The sequence below is a fragment of the Nyctereutes procyonoides genome, unplaced genomic scaffold, assembly GCF_905146905.1.
Source record: "Nyctereutes procyonoides isolate TBG_1078 unplaced genomic scaffold, NYPRO_anot_genome, whole genome shotgun sequence".
Lineage (NCBI taxonomy): Eukaryota > Metazoa > Chordata > Mammalia > Carnivora > Canidae > Nyctereutes > Nyctereutes procyonoides.
The window spans coordinates 35,846,952-35,870,854 of record NW_026575126.1 but is presented as its reverse complement, the minus strand read 5'-3'; the positions used below and the strand labels follow the sequence as shown (position 1 = coordinate 35,870,854).

Sequence of the window (23,903 nt, the reverse complement as noted above, 5' to 3'; positions counted from 1 at the left end):
CAGCCTCTGCCCCAGGTGCATCCTACCATCTTCCCCAGGGGCAAGGAACACAAAGCGCCTGCTCCCAGAGCCCGAGTTTCCTGATGCTGGAGCCCCCACCCTTGCCCCTCACCCACGGCAGGCTCCCACGCCCAGTCTCTTTTCCAGGGCACTGATCGGGGCCAGTGGAGCCCAGGGGGCCCTGCAGACATGTCTCTGCACCCACGTTAATGCTTTCACTTGCTCTCATAGCCAATCTGTCCACAACTGACAGCTCACCAAGCACAGTGAGAGTGTGGTGCTCTGTTCACCTGGATGCCCAGGGCACCTGGAACACAGCCTGGCCCAGAAGAGGTCTTCAAGGTGTGACGGCAGGGTGGCTAGGTGAGTGGCTGACTTTTGAGAGCCTTCTGTATTTAGAGCGCTGAGCTCAGGATGAGGGATAGGAGGAGGCCTAAGACATTGTTCTGGCCCTTGAAGGAGGGTCTCTTTTCCAGAGGATTCAGGAAGTAGAAGCAAATCCAGTGCAGGCTAGAGCTGGAAGGGCCCTTGGCAGGACTATGAGTAGCTATCATTTATGGGCCACGCTGTCCCTCCTCAGCCAGGTACGTGGGTCTATTATCCATTATTTTATTCAGCCCTCCTTGCTGTTTATTATTAATCTGATTTTTACAGATAAGCCAACTAAAGCAGAGAGCTTGATGAGCTCAAGGTCCTTCAGTGAATAAATGCAAGAGCCTGCAGCCTGAGGCTGACCCTGCCAAGTTGACAAACGAATGGCACAGCTACTGCTGCCCTGCGCTGTCAGTGCATTAGAGGATAGACAGAAGCTAGCTTTCCGGGAGAGAAGCCCAAATGGGAATGGAGGGGCCGCCACACACAAGAGTCTTCTGGGACCCAGGAGAGACAGACGCCCAGGCACAGGCTGAAAAGGAAGGTAGCAGCGACCACCCCGAAATACCCTGATGAGGGCACATTTGGGGCACGTTAGAAGTCAGGCTAAGGCCTAGCTGACACTTGCCAAGAACCTTCTTGCCAAGGACCATGCTTGAGCAAATACAAAGTGCTGACTGAATGCAGTGGTGTTAAGTGCTGGAGAATCAAAATGATTCCTTAGAGAAAGGTTGGCCATGGGACGTACACACTTGCAGCAGTATTTTGTATCTACATAATATATATTACATACATACATATATATATAATATATATATATATTATATATATAGTGCTCAGAGTAGTGGCTGGCACATAGTAAGCACTAAACATTTGCTGGCTCCTGTGTGGAAAACTAGCTTTCAAGAAACATCAGTACGGGGCCTGGTACCTATCTGGCATCTAGTTAAGTGGTAACTCTTTTGGTTAACAAAGGTCAGTTCCCTCAGGTGATAGAGCCACAAGGTAAGCCTTAGTGGATTAAAGGAGCCCGACCTTGAGCCTGGTTAGCAATAGTCACCATTTTATGTAACTCAATTGTTTACAAAGGGCTTAATGTACCCTGCCCATCTCAGGACCTAGATGAGAAATAAAACCACAGACATGGGGTGACCACTTGCTCCAAAAGACATTTCTGTACAAGTGCTGGATTGGAATGGCCAATCTACCACTAGCATGCCCTGTGGCTGGGATAAGGCTCTTCCTCTCCTGGGCCAGCCCCTGGGCCTACAGATGTGGGGATACACCAGCCCACTCAGGCTTCATGGGTCAGCTTTGAGATTCTGTGTTCTTTTTTTGCACAAATTTATACATAAATTAGATATATAGGTATTTACAGACCTTTGCAAACCAAGAGGAAAGAATGGCACACCTCTGGTTAAGGGAAGCTTCAGGAGAGACTGGAGAAATCAAAAGAGGGGAAGGAAGCAAAACCTCCGTGAGGCTGGTGCAGTGAGCCAGACGGCCTGGTGCGAGTATGAATGTGAAAATCTATTCCTACCCAAACTACAATCTTGAGATATGTACTTCCCATGGGTCCTGGCAGGGAACGGTAGAAAATCCATCACACACACACAAATTGTGTCAAGTTCCCTCCTCTGGTACAAGTTACCATGAGACAAAAAGTCAGTCACACAGACACCCCACCTCAGAGGCTGTGTGACTTGCAGAAAAGGTACAGTGCTGGCCTCGCCCCTGCTGCTGCAAACCATGCAAGCGTGTCCCAGAAGCCCAGCTTGGGGCCTGCACTGAGGCTCAGCCAAAACCCAGGCCAGGAAGGCACTGAACAAACAAAAGGGAGCCTGTCCCCAGAATACATTTCCTTTGTATGTCAAGACCCTTCAGATACTTAAGACTCCATACACATAGCCTACAGGTTAAGATAAGGGACCTTCAAGTAATTCTTGAAAGAGAACAGTCCTATCATACAGAACCTCAAGATGGAACGAAGTGGAAGCAGATGTGTCCAGGGATCAGAAGGCCAGGGGCAGGCTCCAGGAGGCCCCAAATGGACACCTACCACAGTTTCCTTGCCTCTTTCCCAGCGATGTGGACTCCTGGGCCTCCCGACACACTCCTCCTCCCTGTGAAGCTGACTCCTGAGGGGCTGCTTCCTTAAGCCCTGGGCACAGAGGTCCTCTCAGTCCCAACCACCTACTCCCATGAGGGCCCAGAGCAGCCAACCACCCCTCCCTCCCTAGCACTGAAATTGGGCTGGTGGAGGCCAACTCGGTAGTGCGATCCAGAGATGCCTGGGGCTTCTACTACAATTACATCACACCCAGGGGTACAGGAGCCCTGGAGCTATTCCAGGTTGATGTAGGGGGGAAAAGACTCTGGATAAGCGCCAACTCCCCTTGCTTCTCCCCCTCAGGTGGGAAAGGCATGCAGCCTGACGGGGAACAAGTGGGTGACCTATCAATGCTGGCAAGAAAACCCACTTTCTAGACCTGAGGAGATATTTAGGGGCCATGTTTCCTGCAGACACGGCAATGGGGATTGGTTTTGCTTCCTTTTAATGTAAACAGAATACACAAACACATTAAAAACCCCAACGTGACACAAGAGAATACACAGAAATTTATATATAGGTATTTACAGACCCTTGCAAACCAAGAGGAAAAATGGCACCCCTGGTTAAGGGAAGCTTCTCTTCCTAACCCCTAAGCCTGTCCAAAATCAAAGCACTGAAACATCTGTAGGAGCCTCTGCAATTGCTTCTGGATGAAACTTAGCAGGAGGCTGGAATGACATGAGAAACCCCTCAAAGCAAAACCAAGATTCTGACTTTCTGGCCCTGGCCTTCCTCCTTGGCAAGCTGACACACCAAGGATTTGTGTCTCGGGAAGAGTCAGCGTGACCCCTGCAATTCAGATGCAATGGCTTCCCAGCCCATCCCAGCTTTTCCCAGCCTTGGGCTGAAAGAAATGAGCTGCAACCAACCGTGTCCAAGAGAAGAAAGTGGGAAGGAGTGGAGGAAAAGAGGATCCCAAGCAGAGAGCAGATGGCTCTCTGGGCAGGACGCTGGCAATCAAAGAGGGGCCAAATCTGGCCTCCCTCACAAGCCCAGCTGGACCAAAGGCAGGGCATGGTGGGGCTGTGCTGCCACCTGGAGGGATGTGGGAGCACTGCAGCAATGAACAGCCTCTGGGGCACCTCCAGGTCACCCCTTCTTTCCTTCTCAGTACCCTAGCCCAGGAGCCTCACTGCAGCAGCTCCTCCCAGGAAATGGGCTTGGAGAAGACCTCCCTTTCTAACCAGAGGTCATAGTTCATCTGGAAGTCCTCGGGGAGGTCCACCCGCTGGCCCAGGACACTCTGCAGGCAGTTGTCCACAGGTAGGAAGTCCGGGTTGCTATGGGCCCGGTCATACCGCCGGGCGTTGAAGCGTTCAATATTGGCACGGAGGGCACATTCCTCTGCTTGGAAGTCCCAAGGCCGGGCATCAAGATCTGGGATAAAGCAGGAAGACATATTTAGGAGCCAAGTCCTCATGGTAGCTCCCCCTGGTTTCCCTGAAGTCGGGAACAGGTTGACCCTGGCTTGTAATGCTGTCAACCGGGAGACCTCCAATCCCCATCCTCAGGAAGACTGACAGGACTTTTTACTTAGATACAAAGGGAAATCAGGTAAAAAAAGAGAGGCCAGATCTACAGAGAAAAAGGCCCAACTGCAGTTTGGGGGACCCGGCCAGGGAGAGCCAAAGGAACACCGGCTTCTCTGAAAGTCACGCTCTCCCCGGCTCTCTGGGATGGATGGCAGGAAGCTGCGGATCCCCTCACTGGCTCCTTCTCTTAGTTCCCTGACCAGGAACCGGGGACCACTCTGTCTCCTCACAAATTCACAGAGCAGGGATCCCTGGGTGGCACAGCGGTTTGGCGCCTGCCTTTGGCACAGGGCGCGATCCTGGAGACCCAGGATCGAATCCCACATCAGGCTCCCGGTGCATGGAGCCTGCTTCTCCCTCTGCCTATGTCTCTGCGCCTCTCTCTCTCTCTCTCTGTGACTATCATAAATAAAAAAAAAAAATTTAAAAAAAAAAAAAAACAAATTCACAGAGCACTGGGGTACAGATGCGGTCACTCGGCCATGGGGTGGTGGGCGAGGCATCGCCACCGGTGTGGCAACACGCTCAGGAAAGCCTGGGGGAGTCTGCTCTGCCTGAGGCCAAAGCAGCCTACCAGAGGGGAAGAACCCGTGCAGACAGTGAGCAGTGCAGGTACAAGGGAGGCTCCTGCCAGGAGCAAGAAAAGTGGGGACAACGTGGCTACTGGGCCAAGATCCCTGGGGGTGACAGAGGCTGGGCTCTAGCTGGGTGAAGAGAGCTGGATCAGATTACAGAGGAGGGAAGGGAGGCTGGCGAGCCTTATATGCCTTGCGTTAAGAGTGTGGCTCAAATTCTATGAGAAACCAGAAGCTCATGAAAGATTTTACTCCGGGAGTTAGCATCACAGGATCTGCTTTTTAAAAAGATCACTCAGACACAGTTTGAGGCACTGACAGAGGGGAAGAAGAGCAGGGCCAGGAGGTTGTTTGAGGTATGTGAGAATTTCAGTGGTTAGAACCAAGGCAGTGGCAGTGGGGAGAGGAAAGCCAGGATCTTGTGGCAGTTTCTGGAAAAGGAACTATGTCAGGGGGACAGAGGAACGGGGGAGGGTCACATGCACCAATCCCAGGCAGCTTCTCAAGGTCCTTCCTGGAGTTCCTATCCTGATGCTAGAGAAGCAGGAACTGGACTCCGCAGGTTCGTCAGAGGGAAAAGCCTCCCCGCCTCAGCTTCGCGCCACAGCCTTACCGTTGCCGTACGCCCAGTCATCGTTCAGCCGATGCCGCACCTTCTGGTAGATGGCAGACATGGTCTTCATGTTGCTCTTCCGCCACTGCCGTCCCAGGTACTTGGTCTGCACCTTAAGCAGCTTCAGCACGTAGAGCTGCATCATGGCCTGCTTCACCTTCAGGGCCCGCTTCAGGATGGGGGCCGACTTGAACACCACCAGCATCTGGGAAGGGCCACAGAGGACCGGGTAGAGGGCATGGATCAACACCTGCACCACCACCTTACTGCTTACCTTCTGGGGTTGCAGGCAGGGGACCCTACCATCACAGTTTCCCCTGGGAGGACATGGACCCCCACTGCTAACATCATGGGTCATCATGAAATCATGATGGAAGAAAAGCCGTGAGCTCTCTCACCTCCAACATTCCTATGCACCAAGATGTAGAATCTCCGAGAATTCACGGACCTCCCCACCCCAAAGGCATCCTCAGCCTCAGGGTTACTGGAGGCTCCCAGAAGCCTGGTTGTGTTACCACTGGAGACTAAGAGGACACAGAAAAATCCCTTCTCTAAGTGTTCATTGCTTTAGGGCACAACTAAGCTTCTAGCTTCCAGTTCAACTCAGCAAGGCACCAGGGATGAGCCGTTAAAATGCAAGGATGTGGCTACCAGCAAGTGCAGCAAGAGGGGTGTCAGGGCAGCAGCAAGGCCGCATGGGGATGCCCTGGGAGGGGACACCATGGGGTGTAGCCCTCTGCCTCGAGTCCCAAGTTCTGTCCCAAGCACTGGCTCACCATGGTCCTCGAATGCTTCCATTTTGTCAGCTTGTTCAAGATCCGAAGCAGATTGATACAAGAAAAGAGGTTCCTCCAGCAAAACTGGTTATTGTCACCTGCCTCCTACAGGGAGAGTCCAGGAACAATTGTAACCCTCATAGCTGCAGGATGCTCAGCACTGTCCAAGGCCCTCACACCTCCCTGGAACTGTACCGGCAACCCTCTCCTCAAGCCAGGAGGACTTCTGTCCCAGAGCTTGGCAGGGGTAAAGGACCTCCCTAGAATTTTTCTGTAGGAAACATGGACCATGATTTTGCGGACTATACCCTCAGCCCCCATACCTGGGGCACTTGTACCCAGGCTCCCTCAGAGCTGTGCCCCACAGAGACACAACTGTGTGAGAGGCACCACTCAACCAAGTGAACTCTGGGTCAGTGGCCCCTGAAGACCATGCTCCTGACAAATTACTCCTTATATCCAAATCCTTCCACTATGTAAGGTCCCTCCCTCCAGCCCTTCTATGCAATTTTGGTGCTTTAAAAGCCAGTGCTCAACAATGACCTCATCTGTGAACACCTCTATCCCTGTGTCAGGGGAGGCAGGCCCTCTACCATCACCCCTAAAGTCAAGGAATGGGTGGGGAAGCACACAGCCACTCACCAGACTCTCAGCGGTCAGCTCTGGTAGCTCATGCACCACGCAGTGAGGGTAATCCAGGACAGAAATGCTGCAGAGAGCAAGAGAAGGCGAGTGCCCACTGTGAGCAAAGGCTAGGGGCTGGTGAAGCAACTGCGATAGGGCTGGCTCCTGGCCTTCCTCCCTCACTTGGTGGCAGTGGAAGCAGGACTTTGCCCTGCCTGCACTCCCCTCATTTTCCAAGCTGGAGGATCAAATAGGAGGATCAAATCCCTGCTACCAGGGCAGCCCAGGTGGCTCAGTGGTTTAATGCCACCTTCAGCCCAGGGCATGATCCTAGAGACCTGGGATCGAGTCCCACGTTGGGCTCCCTGCATGGAGCCTGCTTCTCCCTCAGCCTGTGTCTCTGCCCCTCTCTCTCTCCGTGTCTCTCATGAATAAATGAATAAAATCTTTTTTTTTTAAATTTTTATTTATTTATGATAGTCACAGAGAGAGAGAGAGAGAGAGAGAGAGAGAGACCAAACCGCTGCGCCACCCAGGGATCCCAAATAAATGAATAAAATCTTAAAAAAAAAAAAAAAAAATCCCTGCTACCAGAGAACTTATAGGGTCTCTCTATGGCCAAAGACCAGATGGTCTATCTTTTAAGGTCCAGAGGCCCTACTCTCCTACAGCAGCAAATCTGCAGAGATGGGGAAGATTTCTCAAGGCAGTTAATGCATGCCAAGCCCCTACTGGAGACAGCACTGGCCAACCGCCCTCACCCTGTGCTTCGCCATCAGCTACAGCCGGCAGGTGGGGGAGGGGGGCAGACAAGGGCTCACAGTGCACGTGGCAGAGCTCCTCAGAGAGCAGGAGGCCCAGCCAGTCTCCTCAAAGAAACACCAAACAGTTGAGGACAGTACTGGAACCCAGGGTGAGAACCCTCCCACCCAGGTGGACTGTGCCACCTGTCACTGGAGTGGCTAGACTCAGACTTGACACAGTGGCACTCTCCACAGCAGGGGTCGGTCCCTGTGGTCCCTGTGCTGAGGCCCGGCAGAGTGCTGGCTTGCAGGGGCTGAGCGGGCTCAGCAGAGGAGGCCGGCCAGGAGCCCTGCCACCTGGCCACACCCACCCCTCCCTGCTCCCTCTCTCGTATCACCTGTTCTTGGCAGTGATGTAGGACATGATGTTTTGATTGAAGAACTTTAGGATCAGAGGGATGCAGTTGGCAAACACCAGGTGCTGGGCCATGTATTCAAACTGAAACCAACAGAAAAAAGTAAGTATGCCCTTTAGGACCTCACCCTCTTTCCTCCAATGATAAAAGGCCTTGGTTGGAAGACTGTGTCTTAAAACATTCATGCAGAGTTCAAAGAGGTTTGAAGGTCAAGGCCTGAGTTTTTCAGGATTGGAGGAGTAGTGCTGCCTAAGGCCCTGGCCCAAGGAACAGGAAGGAAGGCCCTGCAGGTACCTGGTAGACGTGGTTCAACTTAAAATGCTTGAGCAGCAACAGCAGGACAGCAGAAATGGCCTTAACAATGACCTCTTTGTGGCGGTTCACGTCCACCCCCAGCTTCATGCTCTGCAACACTGTGGTGCTGGAAACACAATTCCCAGGGTGAGCCACCAGCAGGTACAGCACAGTCCTTCTAGGTGCTCGTGGGAGAGATGGCATTCCTGAGCCTTCTCTGGGCAAAGGCCCCTACCTCACCACCCACCCCTTGTGGGCAGCTCAGATATCAGGCCCTGGGCTCCTCCTACCTGCCTCACAAGCAATCCAGCTCAGCACAATTCTTGTGAGGCCCCAAACACATTCTTAGCCTATTTCTCTGATTTCCTCGCAAAATGGACTCCTTTCCAAGTTCTTCGTAAGTTTTTGCTACTGTATGAACTTGGGTCCCTCCAAGTGTATCCTGTGGAATACTAGTACATTGAGGCTTTTAATACTGGGGAGAAAAAAGGGCTTTGGAGTCAGATATACTGAAAAAGCACTAAGTTAAACTGTTTCTTAATTCAGGGCCTTGCACTGTAAATCTCTGTGAAATTTAGTATTTGACTCTGGAACCCTTCTTCCAAGGACCATCATGATGGCCTGGTGTTCTAGGACGCTCCCTTCGGTATTAACCAATCCCTGCCTCCTCCCTCACCTGGCTATCATGGCCAGACTCAAGGGGCTCCAGCCCCCAGGGAGCTGGGCTCAGAGCTGGGTGGTACTGGCAGGCAGGCAAGCAGAAAGTCAGATCAAGGCCCAGGTCCTTCTCAAAGCAGAAAATGATCTCGGTTTGAACTCTCACATCAAAGCGATGAGGTCAGTGCCCCAGGGAAAAAGAACCCCTAAGGATTTCACTATCACCCTGAGATATCCACAAATATCCTGCATGCCAAATCAACAGCGAATAGAAAAGAATCCACACCCAGCTCAAGTTCAGCTGTTGGCCGGTAAAATGTCCAGTAGTCCTGGATGATCACACAGCTTTCGAGGGAGGGTTTGGGAAATGTCAAACACAGCCTGATTAATTTTACAGAGGAGGAAATGACTTTTCCCCAGTTCACTCAATGGCAGAGTCTACACCAGAATCCGGGCCTACCACAGAAAGCCACTTCCCCAACCAGTAAAATTAAGTATTTAATCCGATACAGTTTCTTTCTTCTGAGCCAGGAATACCCTAAACTTAACCCACAGAGAAAGTGAGTCAAAGAGAGAAATCAACCTAACAAAGAGTGGGACCTGAGAGGAAAACCTTGCCTTCCCCCTCTACCCTGCAGCCTCTGCCCTGCTCCATTCATTGGTATGCTACTCAGCTACTCACGGCATCTCCTCAGGCAGGACATCGGCTAAGATGTTGATTGAGTCTGTTTTGGCCTTTGAGGTGGGGGCTGCAGCCAGCAGGATCTTCAGCAGTGCGATCTGCCGAGAAGCAGAAGCAGCCCTAAGCCCTTAGAGGCGGTCCTTCCAGAGAAGCTCAGATGGGCGGTGGGGGGCTAAAGGACACTGGCAGAGCGTGCTCTCAAGGCCAGTGTAGTGGGGAGGGCGATCCTGCGGCAGTACCTACGCATGGCCACTAAAGGGGTCCCAGACCCAGAGCACTCCTGAAGAGGTGGCAAGGCCCCAGGAGCAGGAACACTCACCATGTACTGAGGCAGGCTGGGAAGCAAGCCTTGGTAGAGGGTTTCTGCAGGTACTTGCTCAACTTCCTCTTCTCCCTTTTAACACAATTAGGCACAAATACAAAACCCCAGTCCTGATGGGTCTCCTGAGCCAGCCTGCTAGGCGGCTAGAGGAGAATCTGTAAGTAGTGATATAAATAAAGATGTTGATAACGACAGCAAGCATCGAATAATACGACCTGTGAGGCACTTTACCTGTAATAAATCAGTTAATCCTTACTACAACTCTGTGAAGAAGGCTATTATTATTCCCATTCCACAGGTGAGGAAACTAAAGCACTGCGAGATCCAGTAACTTGCCTAAGTGGCCACCTACCAAGTCAGGGAGCTGGGAGTCAGAGGCAGGTGATGGGCTCAGAGTCTGTGCTCTTGACCCTCATACTAATCACCCGCCACCCCTGCAATGGGAGCGAGACTGGGAGCTTCGAGGGCAGGGCCTGGGGCAGCTCTGTGGTCTGGGCCCAGCCCAGTGCCTGGGAACAGCAGGGGGGTGGGTGGCGACTGGAGAAGGCCTCAGACTCACCCCTGAGAGAGGAGAGCGAAGGTACTCCTCCTCCATCTGCGCCTGGACCTCTGCAATCGATGTGTACTTGTGCTGGAGAGAGAGTGGGGAAACACCCCTCATTCGCTGGCCAAAGCCGCATACCCTGGCAAAGACCCCATGCAGTTTTCTTCAAACACAATCTTCTCAAAGAGAGCTAAAGTCACCACAAAAGTCCCTAACTCAAATCCTGAAATATTTCTCTAAGACACATATTTCTTAAACCCAGTCTAAAAAGCACACAATAGATTAGGAAAAAACAAAGGAAAGAAGGGACTTCCAGATAACTATAGAGATACAAGAAAACCACTAAAGGGAGAGTCAATGACTCAGAACCAAGTCCTCAAACAGCCTAATGGCACAGGGCCTGCTTAGCCCATTTGTACAAATCTCAAAAACGTATTTCAAAAACATATCATCAACATTTACACTCTTGACATGTTGTTAGGGGAGATACCTCTTTCCCACTCTTGATGTTTCCTCCCATGTGGAGGGATACATGTGTGTAAAAAAAACTCCTGATCTCCCCTGCCCCTTTCCATACACTCACTCCTCTCCCTTCGCCGACTGGCAAGTATCAGGGAAGGAACAGGATTTTCTGAGCCCAACTTCCTTCTTTGAATTTCTCTTTAGAAAAAAGAAAAGCCTATGTTCTCTTCTGCTCCTCGATCAGGCTTAGCAGGGTTCCAATACCGCCTGGCCGTGGGTAGGTGAGTCCACCAACTCTGGAAGTAAAGCATTAGGGTGCATGTCGCTGCTGTGCCCTTTTGCCTCATTCTCCAGTCACTCTATCAGCAGGAAGGCTAGTGTTTGAATCTCCATCTATCTACTCCTCTATCTCAATTGCCTTAGAGCTCGGGCTAGGAAAAGGGAGGGCTATTTATCAGGCCCCTTAAAACTCTAATTATCAGGATCCCTGGGTGGCGCAGCGGTTTGGCGCCTGCCTTTGGCCCAGGGCACGATCCTGGAGATCCGCGATCGAATCCCACATCGGGCTCCCGGTGCATGGAGCCTGCTTCTCCCTCTGCCTGTGTCTCTGCCTCTCTCTCTCTCTGTGACTATCATAAATAAATAAAACAACAACAACAACAAAAAAAACAAAACAAAAAAAACTCTATCAAGTACTATCTTTAATAAACTCCCAGTTAAGTCTCCAACAAAAAGTCAGCTTAAATAAGTAAAACTCACAGAGAGCTGTTTTAAAGGGTATCACCACGGTCCACCCATGCCTCTGCTCTAGGTTCCTTCAGGCAGACAATAGTCTTAAAAGGTTTCTCCCAAAGGGCTGCTCTCACTTTACTCACTCGGGACCAAAGTAGGTCAAAAGCTCATTCAATGCCACCTACCTGTTTCAGAGTCTTGATGCTCTCGTGGATTGGCCTGGGCAGCCCCACCACTGTGTTGGTGTCACTGGTGAATAAAGAAAGCCCTGTTTTAAGCCCAGACATGAATTCGCCTCGATCCCCAAACACCAAAGGCCAGGAAAGTGAACTCCCGGTACCTTTCTTCAAAAGGAACTTCAGATCACACTCACCTGCCTAAAGTGTAACCTATAAACTTGCTACGGCTGGACTCGAGGAACATCTCAATGTCTTTCTCTCTGCCAAAGAGAAAGAACCAGGTTTTTATTAAATGTTATTTCAAGGTGTCATGGTCAATAAAACACAGAATGCCCAAAAATGGTGAAGCCAGAAGAAAAGGTCTCCCACCATTGTTTTTCTTTTTAGGAAAAAAGAAAGAAGGAAGGAAGGAAAGGAGGAAAGGAAAGAACTAAAATCCTTAGACTTTTTTAATGACCTTTATAACATTGTTGGATCAATAACCTGAAAATATGTTGCAGATAATTAGTTTATCTGTAAAATTAAGGTGCTACATCAAACTGAAAAGCACACTTTATTCAGCTAACAAGTTTGTCAAAAAAATTTCTCAAATATTTAAATTTATTACAATTAGACCTCTCAGCTACTGATATTTTCACATGTGTCCTGGGTCCCTGTCTTAAACAATTGGCATGCACATCTTGCAGTTTTCTGATGACTAGTTTTGTATTGCCATCACAGATCACTGAAAACTGGGGTTTCAGATCAAGAAACTGACTTCTGTATTCTTTTGCACGTCCATCTATTTCTTAAGCTGGTACCTTTTCAAACAGATACCACCTCCATTTACATATCCAGGTACCTTCCCACCCACTGATTCATGCACACATATTTCAAACACCTTAAGTATGATCCTAAAACTCTTTTTTAATCTGTTAAAAACCACATACAATCCCAGGGTGAGAGGAGATGAATTCAGTTAAATGTCCTGGTTTTCATTTTTCCCTATTCTCCCTTCATTAGTATGGCTAACCAAGTGCTAACTCATATTACCAACTCAAGAGCCATACACGGTCTCTCTGTGCAAGGCCAGTGCCCCGAGACCTCTGGGCCAACATGTGGTACTGTATAAGACAGCTTCATCCCAGAGCCAAGGTTGGCCTGGCCCTACAGAGGACTTCCCATGGTGACTCAGGCCAGATGCCAGGCCTGGGGGTGGGAGATCTCTGGTTTCAGAAGCCAGGAGTGTGCCAGATGTCTGGGCCTCACCTGACCTTGGGAGCCCATGGAAGCCCCTTTGGGCAGGTGAGCCTGTCAGTCTGTGGGTGCTGCAGTGGGGGAGGCATCACTTCATCCCGTTCAAGGGGGAATGTCTCCCCCTCCAGACTGTTGTCATCATCATTCTCCTCTTCCTCTTCTCGAGAGTCATCAGCCTTGTAGGGATCCCGCTCGTTGAAGGCGTCCAAGTTGTCCTGTTTTATCAGCGCCTGAAAACAGAGGGACAAACCAAGCAACCATTAAGGGCAAGGAGGCTAGAGAGGCTCTATCACAGAAGGTAGTAGGCAGAGCCAAGGGCAGTGGAAAAGCCTGAGAGGAAGCCAAAGCTGAGCCAAAACAACAAAGGCCTTCTTGCCCCAGAGCCTCAAAAAAAGCCATGTGTGAGTACCTACAATAAACTGGGTCCTGGGCTAGAGACACAGAATCCCTGGCCCAGAGGCCTTCATTTGGACTAGCTGGTCAGAGATGATTTCCAACAGCCCTTTTCACACAGGGATCATGCTGCTACATGTCATGCACCTTGAGACCCTCAGGAGTCACAGGGGACATCGATTACCCTCACCTTGTGCTCCCGACGGCCCCGCTTTTGCTGCTGCTCAATCAAGTCTGAGGCAGACGCCGGCGGAGAGGCAGCCCTCATGTTACGGATCACCTTGATGCTGTCCTCAGGCAACGGAGGGAGGCCCAGAATGGTCCGCTTCTCAGCCTTCATGCTCTGCAGCTCCTCAAAGCCACCCAGTGTGCACTGCATCGTGAACAAGGGGCAGGGCTGGGCTGAATGCATCCATGAGTGGGTCCCTGGGCCCTATGTTAGGCTCAAAAGCACATGTGATACCACGACCCACACCAATCTCTGAATAAGGAACTCACACGAGAATTCAGCAATGCCAAGGTGGGAACAGAGAAAACGGACCAAGGGAAGGAGACATGGAGGCTAACTGAGCTAGTGGACATGCTTAGCTCCATATGTACGATATACTCTTCATGTCAAAAAGGCAGACTGCAAAGCCTACCCCATTGGGTTCGTAGAAAAGTCTAGGAGACTCACATACCTCAAAAACTGTACATGCCAGTCTTTCAAAATCAAATTGGGGATACAGTTAGATACTACAAAAAAAAAAGGAAAAAAAAAAAAAAGCTTCCTCTCATCATGCCCCTAGAAGCCAAAACCCCAGTGGAATTCAGCTTTTGCCTCTGGCTTCAGTGAAGCTTTGTGAGGAACCAAAGGGATGTGTGACCAAAACAAAAGGTGCACATCACTCTAAAGATTAAGAGGCCCGGGATCCCTGGGTGGCGCAGCGGTTTAGCGCCTGCCTTTGGCCCAGGGCGCGATCCTGGAGACCCGGGATCGAATCCCACGTCGGGCTCCCGGTGCATGGAGCCTGCTTCTCCCTCTGCCTGTGTCTCTGCCTCTCTCTCTCTCTCTCTCTCTCATGTGACTATCATAAATAAATAAAAATTAAAAAAAAAAAAAAAAAGAAGATTAAGAGGCCCTTAACTCACTGAGCCTGGCTCTGCAGAGTTTGCCTGCTCTGGAAGGAGGAAGGAGAGCCCCAGGGGGAGGTGGAGTCCCAACTGCAACGCTGCTCTCTGCTGAAATCACTCCTCCAGGTGGGAAGGGCGCTGGGCTTGGCTGCTGACAACGGCCCCAAGCCAAGGGTGCTGGCCAGTCCTTCCCCAGCCAGAAATGGGCTCCATACCACACCCTGAGGAAGATGGCACTAGCACAAGGCTCGCTCTTGCTTCCTTCAAGTGACCTCTGACTGAGGGGACCCGATTACACCAGCCCTAATTCTGCCTCCAATCACTTTATATACTCCAGGTTCAGAAGCAGCCTGGTTGGAGAGAAGGCATTTTAGGGCTAGAGAAGCAGCTTCCAGGAGTCAGGGAGCCCACAATCTATTCTGACCCAAGGGCCAAGTCCTCTTTGACCATAGTGAGACAAAAGTGCCAAAGCAGTTAGTTATATATTAATTCACATATACTTTTTCACATAACTCAACATTTAAAAAGATATACAATGAAGTCTCCCTCCTGCCCCGATCCCTAGCAGCTGAGTTCCCCTTCAAGGAAATGCTCACCAACACTGTCTTCCAGAGCAGCAAGAGAACTTTCTTCATGGGGAAGTGAGGGGCATGGCCGCTGCAAAATTTGGTCACCATCCCAAACAGCATGATGGCAAATGGTTCATTGTTGTACAGGGGGGAACCTAGAGGGAACACTAAGGGATCAGGACCACCAGCAGGAACAGGACCCTCCCAAAGGCCAGAAGCCTCTGCTTCCAGGCAGGGCCTCAGCACCCCAGGATCTCTAGGGGCCTACCCAGCTCAGCCCTGAAGGTCTGTCGCATGGTCCTCCACTCAGCCTTATCGCCCTCACATTCCTGGTGAACGGTCTCCACAATCAGGTACATGATGTTGAGCAGGACCCTGGGAACAAGAGCCAGCTCATAATGGTGCAGAATGGGGAAGCAAGGGAGTGTCCCAGCTTCCCCACGGTCTAGCTGACATGAGGAAAGTGCTTGCACAAAGGCTAGCTGGGGGCGGAGGGCTGTGATGCAGAGAAAACCAAGAGTCCCACAGAGCACCTCTTGGTGTGCCCTTTCTTGGCCTCTGCTGTTAAGATCCTGACCAGATCTTACTCTGCTTGATATTTCAGCAGCATCGAGCTAAGTGCATATCAAAGTAGGTGCTTCATCAATGGGTTGCTTAATGGATTAACATGAACAAGAATGGCTCAAAACATTTCTGGTCCTAAGCTTCCTGGAGCAAGAAAAACTCAGAGATGGGAGCGAACTGTGGAAGTAGGTGCTGGATCAGACAAAGCAGCACGGGGTCAAAGCTACCATCATGGAGCAGAAATAGGGAGCCAGCGGGCAGTGCCCAGGGACCCGACCATAGTGGGGAAGACCACCAACACCAGGTCTGAAAACTCCCAAACTCAGAGACAAAGATGCTAAGCCTCACAAAAATGGGAAGGTGATCTCATTGTTCAGCAGTTGCTACTTCCTGTGCAGCCACAAAATATCATCAAGTAGATGGGGGTCGAGCTGCGTACCAGAAGGTGGAGCCCAAGTAGCCACGTCATGCGTTTCACCAATCACAAAGTACCACACCACCAAGTTCTCAGCAAAAGTGTGGGCAGGAGGCCATATCTCATTGTGGCTCTAGTAAGTGGCTTCACCCTAGGTTTCCTGTGAGGGATACAGCCCAGAGGCCCACCGAGGGAGAACCCTCTGCAGGGCTGACTCAGGACACATGAAGATCAGCATGCGCAGAAGGAGCACACCCACAGCGAGGGCACCCGAAGACACCCTCCTGCTGCCCACTCTGATCTCATTCTCAGGGAACCCAGGCTTGCTGCCTGCCTCACCTCAGGTCTGTGCTGTCAGCCAAGGAGATGGCCGGCTTCCTCACTGCGCTGCTGCAGGCGGCACTATTGCTGCAGGAGAGATTTGGGAGTCAAGTCTTCCCCCAGGAAGGAAGAGGAGTTCCCCTGACAAGGGCCACCCAGTGGAGGAATAAAACTATATATGTGCTTTGACTGCACAAGAGGCTATAGCTCAACGTGACTGCTCAGAACAGAGCCTGGACCACGCCCTCAGCCTTACTAGGCCCAGTCACCCTCCTCTGAGACCTGAGTCCTGCCAGCTCTGACCACTGAGTCCTGCCAGCTCTGTCCCCTCGACCCCTGCCTCCCCTTCCCTACTCCAGCTCCTCAGACGGACTCACTCTATTTCCATGTTCAGAAGTTCCACCAAAGCATTGAACGTGCCCACCTCCAGGAGCAGAAAGATGTTGTAGCGCATCCAGGACTGCACCTCTGCCTCCGAGCTACACTCTCCAAAGGTGCCTGCAGACACAAGGCTCATGGAGTCCTTCCCCAGATCTGACTGGGCAACGTCAGTGAAGGCAGTGTCAGGGTATCCGGGGGCCCACTCAGTACCTTGGGCAACGTAGAGAATTGCTCGAGCCACCTTGAGTCTTTTCTCCCTGGCAGTGACTTCCAAGCCATCCAGGAGCCTCATGGCATGAGTACGGTGCTGGTTAGTATCCAGCTCGGTCCATTTCTTATCTGTCACTGCAGGGCAAGAGATCAGTTATACTTGAGCCCAGAAAAGTCCCCACAATGGAATGAACACAATGCTAACTCACCAAATTCAAGACTGCCACAAGACCAGAAAACTCAGTAAGAGAAGTTACTCTCTACATAAGGTGGAAGGTCATGCTGCTGCTCTACAGATTTCCAGACTGAAACACTGATATTTCTGATGTTATTTTTAACACATAAAGCTTCCTCCGCTCCCCATATTCACACTCTGAAAAGCTACCACCAGAGTACCAGCAATCCCCCCTCTAAAGCTCACAGGGGGCCTTGAACAATCATGGTTCAGCAGGTCTCTTAGGCCAGTCCAGAATGACTCAAGTCACTCAGATGACTAAGAGAAACTCTGCAGCTCTCACCATGCAGGGACAGAGGAACCAACAAGTGCAGGGAACCGGCTCACCATGGATCCGGAAGTCCTCCTCAAAGCATTTTCGATTCATCAGGAATTCTGGCCCTTCCGTGTAGCTGTAAAGCTCTATTAAGAATAAAGTCTCATTAGCTCCACGTCCACCTACCATAGTAGTTCTCATAGGTAGCAAAGAATATAAGGCATCTGCTTCTAGGCCCCAGCTCCCTGAATCACAGTGACTCCCAGACTATCCAATGATTAAGGGGGTGTGAGTGCTCTGAAGTGCACGATGCAGAGAGTGCTGATTCCCGCTAGCAGCCGATAATCAGAATGCCACATAAATCCAGGCCTTTCCAGTCCTGTGCACATCAATCCCACCATGCCATGACAAGGCTGACTGCCACCATGGACAAGTGTCTCTCAGGCAGCCCTGAAGTTCTAAATAGGACCTGTACTATGGAGGCCTGAGAAGCAGCTCAGGCTAGCTTCACATTACATGTGAGTAGCAGTGGCAGTAACAGATGTACACAGATGCAGGCACACTTGTTGGCATGCCTCATGAGTGACCTACTGCTCTAGGAAAGACCAGTGCTGGGCACAGAGTGCATGGCCAAGGAGCATCACTGTCTGCGACTAGGCCACAGCCATACGAGCTGACCACACAGAAGAGGTGCTTCACCAAAGTAAAGGAAAAGCCAAAGTTATAAGATACACAAAGCGTGAATCCCATAATTAACATGTTTACATATATATGTATATGTAAACATGTTAATTATAAATATATATATATATATAAATCATAATTAGCTAACCAGGGGAAAAAATGAACTCCAAAATGACATTCACTTTTTTCTTTTTTTTAAAGCTGTTCATTGCTTTAATTTTGACATCTAGAGGAATTAGTCTCTACTAAAAAGTCATAGGCCATAACCTGGAGAATACCTTTTTACCTTTTATATTGTAAAGCACTTGTAACATTCACTCTCAATTTTATTGAAGACCAATACAGAAAAAAACACCCCCAAATAATATGGAGGTCTGTGTTTTACCTGAGAGCTCTGCAGCCCACTTGTCTGTGTCAGCATATTCAAACTCGAGATCTGGCGACTCAGAATAGCCCTGTTGAGAAAAGGACAAAGAGTAATGCAAGAGACCGTCGTGTTTTCCAAAGGAGGAAATACATATGTACTGAGACACTGTTGTGTTATAAGACACCACTGCCTCCACTTTTCTTAGGTATTAACACATTTTTTTTTTTTTTTTATGATAGGCACACAGTGAGAGAGAGAGGCAGAGACACAGGCAGAGGGAGAAGCAGGCTCCATGCACCGGGAGCCCTGATGTGGGATTCGATCCCGGGTCTCCAGGATCGCGCCCTGGGCCAAAGGCAGGCGCCAAACCGCTGCGCCACCCAGGGATCCCGGTATTAACACATTTATCTCCAGGGCTAGCTCAGGTCTTCCTATTAAGCCCTTGCAAGAGCACCTTCCACTTTTCCTTAGTAGCACAATTTATATATATATATATATTTTAAGATTTTATTTATTTATTCATGAGAGACAGAGAGAGAGAGGCAGAGACACAGGCAGAGGGAGAAACAGGCTCCCCATGCAGGGAGCCCAATGTGGGATACGATCCTGGGACTCCAGGATCAGGACCTGAGCCAAAGGCAGACGCTCAACTGCTGAGCCACCCAGGCGTCCCTCAACTTATAATTATATACCAGCATGTGTGTTTATTTCATGTATGCCTCTCCATGAGACTCCAAGTTCCTTGAGAGAGAGAACTTGTCCACTCTGCTCACCTGTGACTTCACAATGCCCAGCACGCTACCTGGCTTGAATGAGCGAATATAAATGAAGAGTTTATAGTCAAATAAATTCTTGTTAGATAAATGAACACAAAGCCTCTATGTATTCTGTGCAGTGAATGACCCATTTCACATGGTGCTAAGATTCTGGAAGCCTCACTTCTTTCTGGCTAGTGGTAAGCCATCAACAGTTCAGGGCAAAATGACAAATACTCCACAAAATGAGTATTGACAAATACTCCGCTTTCCTGCCCTTCTCTCAAATTTCCGTGAGAACTGACGGGCAGAGAAGGCAGCAGCCTAACAGAATGCTGTCCCTCCAACAGACAGGAGAGAAAGTGACAAAGAGAATCTGTTCACTGCTGGGGATAAGTGATCACGGAGACCACACCATCTTGAAAACCTTGTGCTGGGAAGAGAGAAGGGACGAAATAGGTAAAGTCCTCAGGTCTAATTACAAGCTACTTTGTAAGACAAAGAGCACTCACAAAACAATATAGCAAACCCACAGAGATGGAAAAACAAAGAACTTTACCCGGTCAAAGGCAACAATGCATACTTTCTCTAGTTACTGAGCTTCAGTTCCTTCATTTATGGAAAGCGGATGATAAAAATCCATCTTGAAGGTTTTGTGTGTTTTTTTTTTTAAGTATTTATTTTTATTTATTTATTTAAGAGAGCCCATGAATAGGTGGCAAGGAGAGGGAGCACACTCCCCACTGAGCAGGGGGCCTAACCCAGGGCCCGATCCCAGCATCCAGGGATCATGACCTGAGCTGAAGGTGGACACTTAACCTACTGAGTCACCCAGGCGCCCCTATCTTGAAAGATTTAAGGACTAATCAAAATTATGTAGCACACAGTGGGCTCTCCCCAAGACCGCCTCGCTGTCCTCCAGGCACTGCTCAAGCTCCCAGCCGGTGGATTCCATCTATGCCCCAAAGAGCGGAGTGCAGCTCTGGCATCTCCAATAAAATAACTGAATCAGGTCTCTCAGCTTAAATGTGTTCACTGGCTGCCTTCCCTGCGATGAGTCTATATGGAAATTAAAGGGTAGAAAAGAGAAATTTACATGCATCAGAGGGTCATGATCATTGCCTTGATCACTGAAGGCTACTCAAGAAAATCTAAAACTATTCTTAAGCTCTAAGTCCTCTCCTGATGAAGGCGGGTTCACTCCCAAGCCTTTCATAATCCTCCATCACTTCACCATGCAAAAGCTCCTAAAAAACCAGTTTCACTGCTTTTTCAAATAATTCACTTCAAGCTCAGAGTACCTCTATTTTGGACTTGCCAAATTTTGACACGTTTTCCCAGGGGCATGCACTGCCACCAGGACACCAAAGCCTGCGAGGACCGGATTTCCCGGCTGTGAGGCCGGGCCGTGGCGCGGGCACTAGCGGGGGTCCCCTCCGAGCGACCTTCGAGCGACCTCCGGCGGGGGCGGCCCCGGGTCACAGCCCGGGGCCTCGGCGCTCCCTTCCTGAGGTCTCCGCGGGGAGGCCAGGAGTCCCGGGGCGCCGAGCCCGCTCCTCCGCCGGCCGTTCGGGGGAGGGGGGGGAGGAGGCGGCGTCCCGGAGGCGGGGCCGGGGAGGCCGCGGAGGAGCGCCGGCTCTCGGCCCGGCCGGGGTCGCCGGCTTCGCGCCCCGCTCCTTTCGCTGTGAAGTGCCGCCCGCCCGGGCTCCGGGAACCCCACGGGAGCCCACGGGAGCTCACGGGAGACCATGGAACCCACGGGAAGTCCACGGGAGCCCACGACCAGCCCGAAAGCCGCCCCCCCCCGCCCGCGGGCGCTACCCCGGCCCCCCAAGCGCCTGACCTCCGAGTCTTTGCGCTGGTTGCGGTTGAACTCCCGGGCTTTGCCCCCGGGCAGGAGGCCCCCGCCGGCCCGCGGGGCCCCGGGGGGAGGCTGCGCGGCTGCGGGGGGCGGCGGTGGCGGCGGCTGGGGCTGCTTGTTGTTCATGATCAGCGGGCCGGGGACGCCGGCTGCCGGCTCCATCTTGGCGGCTCCACACCCCCGGCTCAATTCTCGGACTCTAGTCTTCATGTAACTCTCGCGTGACTTCCTCCAGGAACGCCCCCCCCCCTCGTCGCCATATTAGGTGTGTCGGCAAGTGCCGGAAGCCATCTTGGCTGCCCAACACCTCGCGAGATCATCTCTTCTCTTCCCGGGCTCTTAGCTTTGTCCTCTTGGTTCTCACCCCTTTTTAGTCCTTGTGTGGGTGCAGTTTTACCTGTGAGTAGTCCCATAGCTCCTCAAGTCCTTGACTTGCCCCCACTTTGCCTTAATATAGCTTTGCACTTGTCACCGTGATAGCCCTTTGCAAAGCTTAGGCGACCGGACAGTGAACAAAACGTGCAGGATCCCCAGTCTTCAGGGAATGGACACTCACCTGGGGGTCATGGGCGAAACAAGTGGCTAAAGCAATTAGAGTTGTGACTAGCATGCATTCATCACTCATTCAACACTTTTTTTTTTTTAAGATTTTATTTATTTATAAGAGACACAGAGAGAGGCAGAGACAGGCAGAGGGAGAAGCCGGCTCCATGCAGGAGCCCGACGTGGGACTCGATCCCGGGGCTCCAGGATCACGCCCTGGGCCAAAAGTGGCGCTAAACTGCTGAGCCCCCCGGGTGCCCCTATCGTACAAAGAGGCATGGAGGCATCGTAAGCAGAGGGTCCTGGGGTCGCTGTGGCAGTGGAGTGAGCCAGGGGATGAACAGGAGGAGATGAGGGCCAGATAAATGCAGAGCTGTGAAGGGGATGAACATTTTTTTTTTTCTATTTTCTATTCTAAGTAAAATGGAAAACGATCAGAGGGTGTTAACCAGGGAGCTGTTGTGGTCTGAAGTTTACAAGACCAATCTGGTTGCTTTTTGGAAAAGGAATTAGAGACTTGAGAGTGAATGAGGGTAGGCAGGTTAGGAACTTTGTAGATGAAAATGATGGTGCTTGCACCAAAATGGAATTAACAATATTTCAATGTTGTGTGGGTAGATGTGACAGGATTTAGTAAAAGGTTAGAATCCTATCAGCAGGTTAGAGTGGAGTAAAGAATGAGTCCTAGATTTTTGGCTTAAGCAACTAGGTGAATGGTTGTATTGCTGATTACATTAGGGAGGTCTGGGAGAAAGAAAAACAGGTTTAGGAAGATCAAGATTTCTCTTTGGGGCATGTCAAGCTAGAGATACCCATTAAACGTCTTAGAGGTAACGTGTGATAATTACCTGTTACTATGCTGTGAAGGCATTAAAGGCATTTTCTCCGTCCTTGTCCCTCCAGAACTCCATCTTGGCTACTCCAGCTCAATACCCAGAAAGTTCCCCGTGATGCAACTTTCTCGAAATTTCCACCATCCAACTAGTAGTTGCTTTAAAAGTGTTGTAAACTGATGAATAAACTTAAAGCCACTATGTTGCTTCTTCCTCCTACTGATCTTCCCATCCTTTGCCCATTTCCTTTTATGTCTAATAATACACTTTGTAAATTAGCATTTCATCCAAGCTGGGCTGGGCCAAGGTGATAGGAAAAACTAGGAATTTGCAGGAAAAGGACTAATACGGCTAACCTTTTTGGATAAAATCAGCAAGTCCCACAAAACCCAATACATAACTGCTCTCTAGTTTTAGTGACCAGTTTGGCCAAGTTCTAAGACTGACCTATACCACAAGTTCTATCACCCAGGGGGAAGAATAGACCTTGAAACACTCTATACTCTTTCATCTCCGTTCAGAGTAGGGAAAGTTTAAGGTTTTAGTTTAATAATTCCACTTCTATTAAAAGATCTTAAAGAAACAAAGATTTACATGAAGATATATATATGTGATGATGTTCCAGCCATTGGTGTTTTCAGTTGTATAAAGTTGGGACCAACCCAATTTGAGAAATAGCCAATAAAAAAATGACTAAATAATGGGGCTTTGATAAAATTGAATATATAGAAGATATGAATATTCGTGTTTAATATTAAGAAGAATTTTCAGTGACACGTAGGAAAATAGTTATGACTTTCTTCTTTCCTCATCTGTAAACTGATGATAATTCCATGTTTTATGAAGGCTATGGATCAAATTATGTGAAATCATTTTGAAAACTATAAAGTGTTTTTTTAAAAAGGGGAATTATTATTATTACCAAGAGGTGAACCCTACGGTGAGAAGGCCCTTCCTTTGCCACAAGTAGTCATGGGGCTGCGCCCAAGAACACGGTGGTGGTCTCAGGTAGGCTCTGTAGAAGGAAGTTGGCCCGTGCTGTGTACCTCTAGGGTGTCATCTACCATCCATACCTAACTGCATATTTCTGGAAATTTCCATCTTAGCCCTAGTCAGGTTATTACTAGCCACTGATATGCTCAATATTCAAGTCATGACTTGTGGAGCACATACAGACCAAGTCTTACCCTCTAGTTGCAGTGCTATGTGGCATTTTCTCTATTAATGGCTATGAGAAGAAGAAAAGGTTGATAATGTGGTAGTCAGTTAATAAGGCAAATAACATTAATCCTGTCTTCTAAAGGAATCAACCAGCTTAATTCTGTCCCAGGACATATTAATTTATAACTTCCTACCCTTCTTACATGCTCTATGGCTCAGTCAAAGGAGGATTCAAACATACATCCGATGGCTGGTTTGACATCTCACTTGGATGTCTAATAGGCATTTCAAACTTAGCATGCTACAAACAGAACTCTGAATTCTCCATTTCCCCAAACCTGCTCTTACCTTGTTTTTCCTTCTCGGAATA

General features: G+C 49.9%; 1 protein-coding gene across 1 annotated transcript; it reads right to left on the bottom strand.

The window, feature by feature from the left end:
- Positions 1-2,910: 2,910 nt before the first annotated feature.
- On the bottom strand, positions 2,911-21,171 carry STRIP1 (striatin interacting protein 1). Its single transcript, XM_055340603.1, has 21 exons — positions 20,979-21,171; positions 18,399-18,468; positions 17,401-17,475; positions 16,839-16,973; positions 16,625-16,745; positions 16,266-16,334; positions 15,216-15,322; positions 14,975-15,102; positions 13,456-13,638; positions 12,885-13,102; positions 11,831-11,896; positions 11,643-11,706; positions 10,279-10,350; positions 9,717-9,791; positions 9,398-9,495; positions 8,059-8,185; positions 7,747-7,847; positions 6,624-6,690; positions 5,982-6,086; positions 5,206-5,410; positions 2,911-3,862 (listed from the first exon to the last, which is right to left on the bottom strand). The coding sequence occupies exons 1-21, from the start codon at positions 21,156-21,158 to the stop codon at positions 3,615-3,617; spliced, it is 2,514 nt and encodes an 837-aa protein (XP_055196578.1). The 5' UTR covers positions 21,159-21,171; the 3' UTR covers positions 2,911-3,614.
- Positions 21,172-23,903: the final 2,732 nt, after the last annotated feature.

Coding starts and splice junctions, on each gene's coding strand:
- STRIP1 (XM_055340603.1), bottom strand. CDS start 21,158: ATGGAGCCGGCAGCCGGCGTCCCCGGCCCGCTGATCATGAACAACAAG. Junction 17,476..18,398: donor GTGGGCTGCAGAGCTCTCAG/GTAAAACACAGA, acceptor TATTCTTAATAG/AGCTTTACAGCTACACGGAA. Junction 11,707..11,830: donor ATAGGTTACACTTTAGGCAG/GTGAGTGTGATC, acceptor TTTATTCACCAG/TGACACCAACACAGTGGTGG.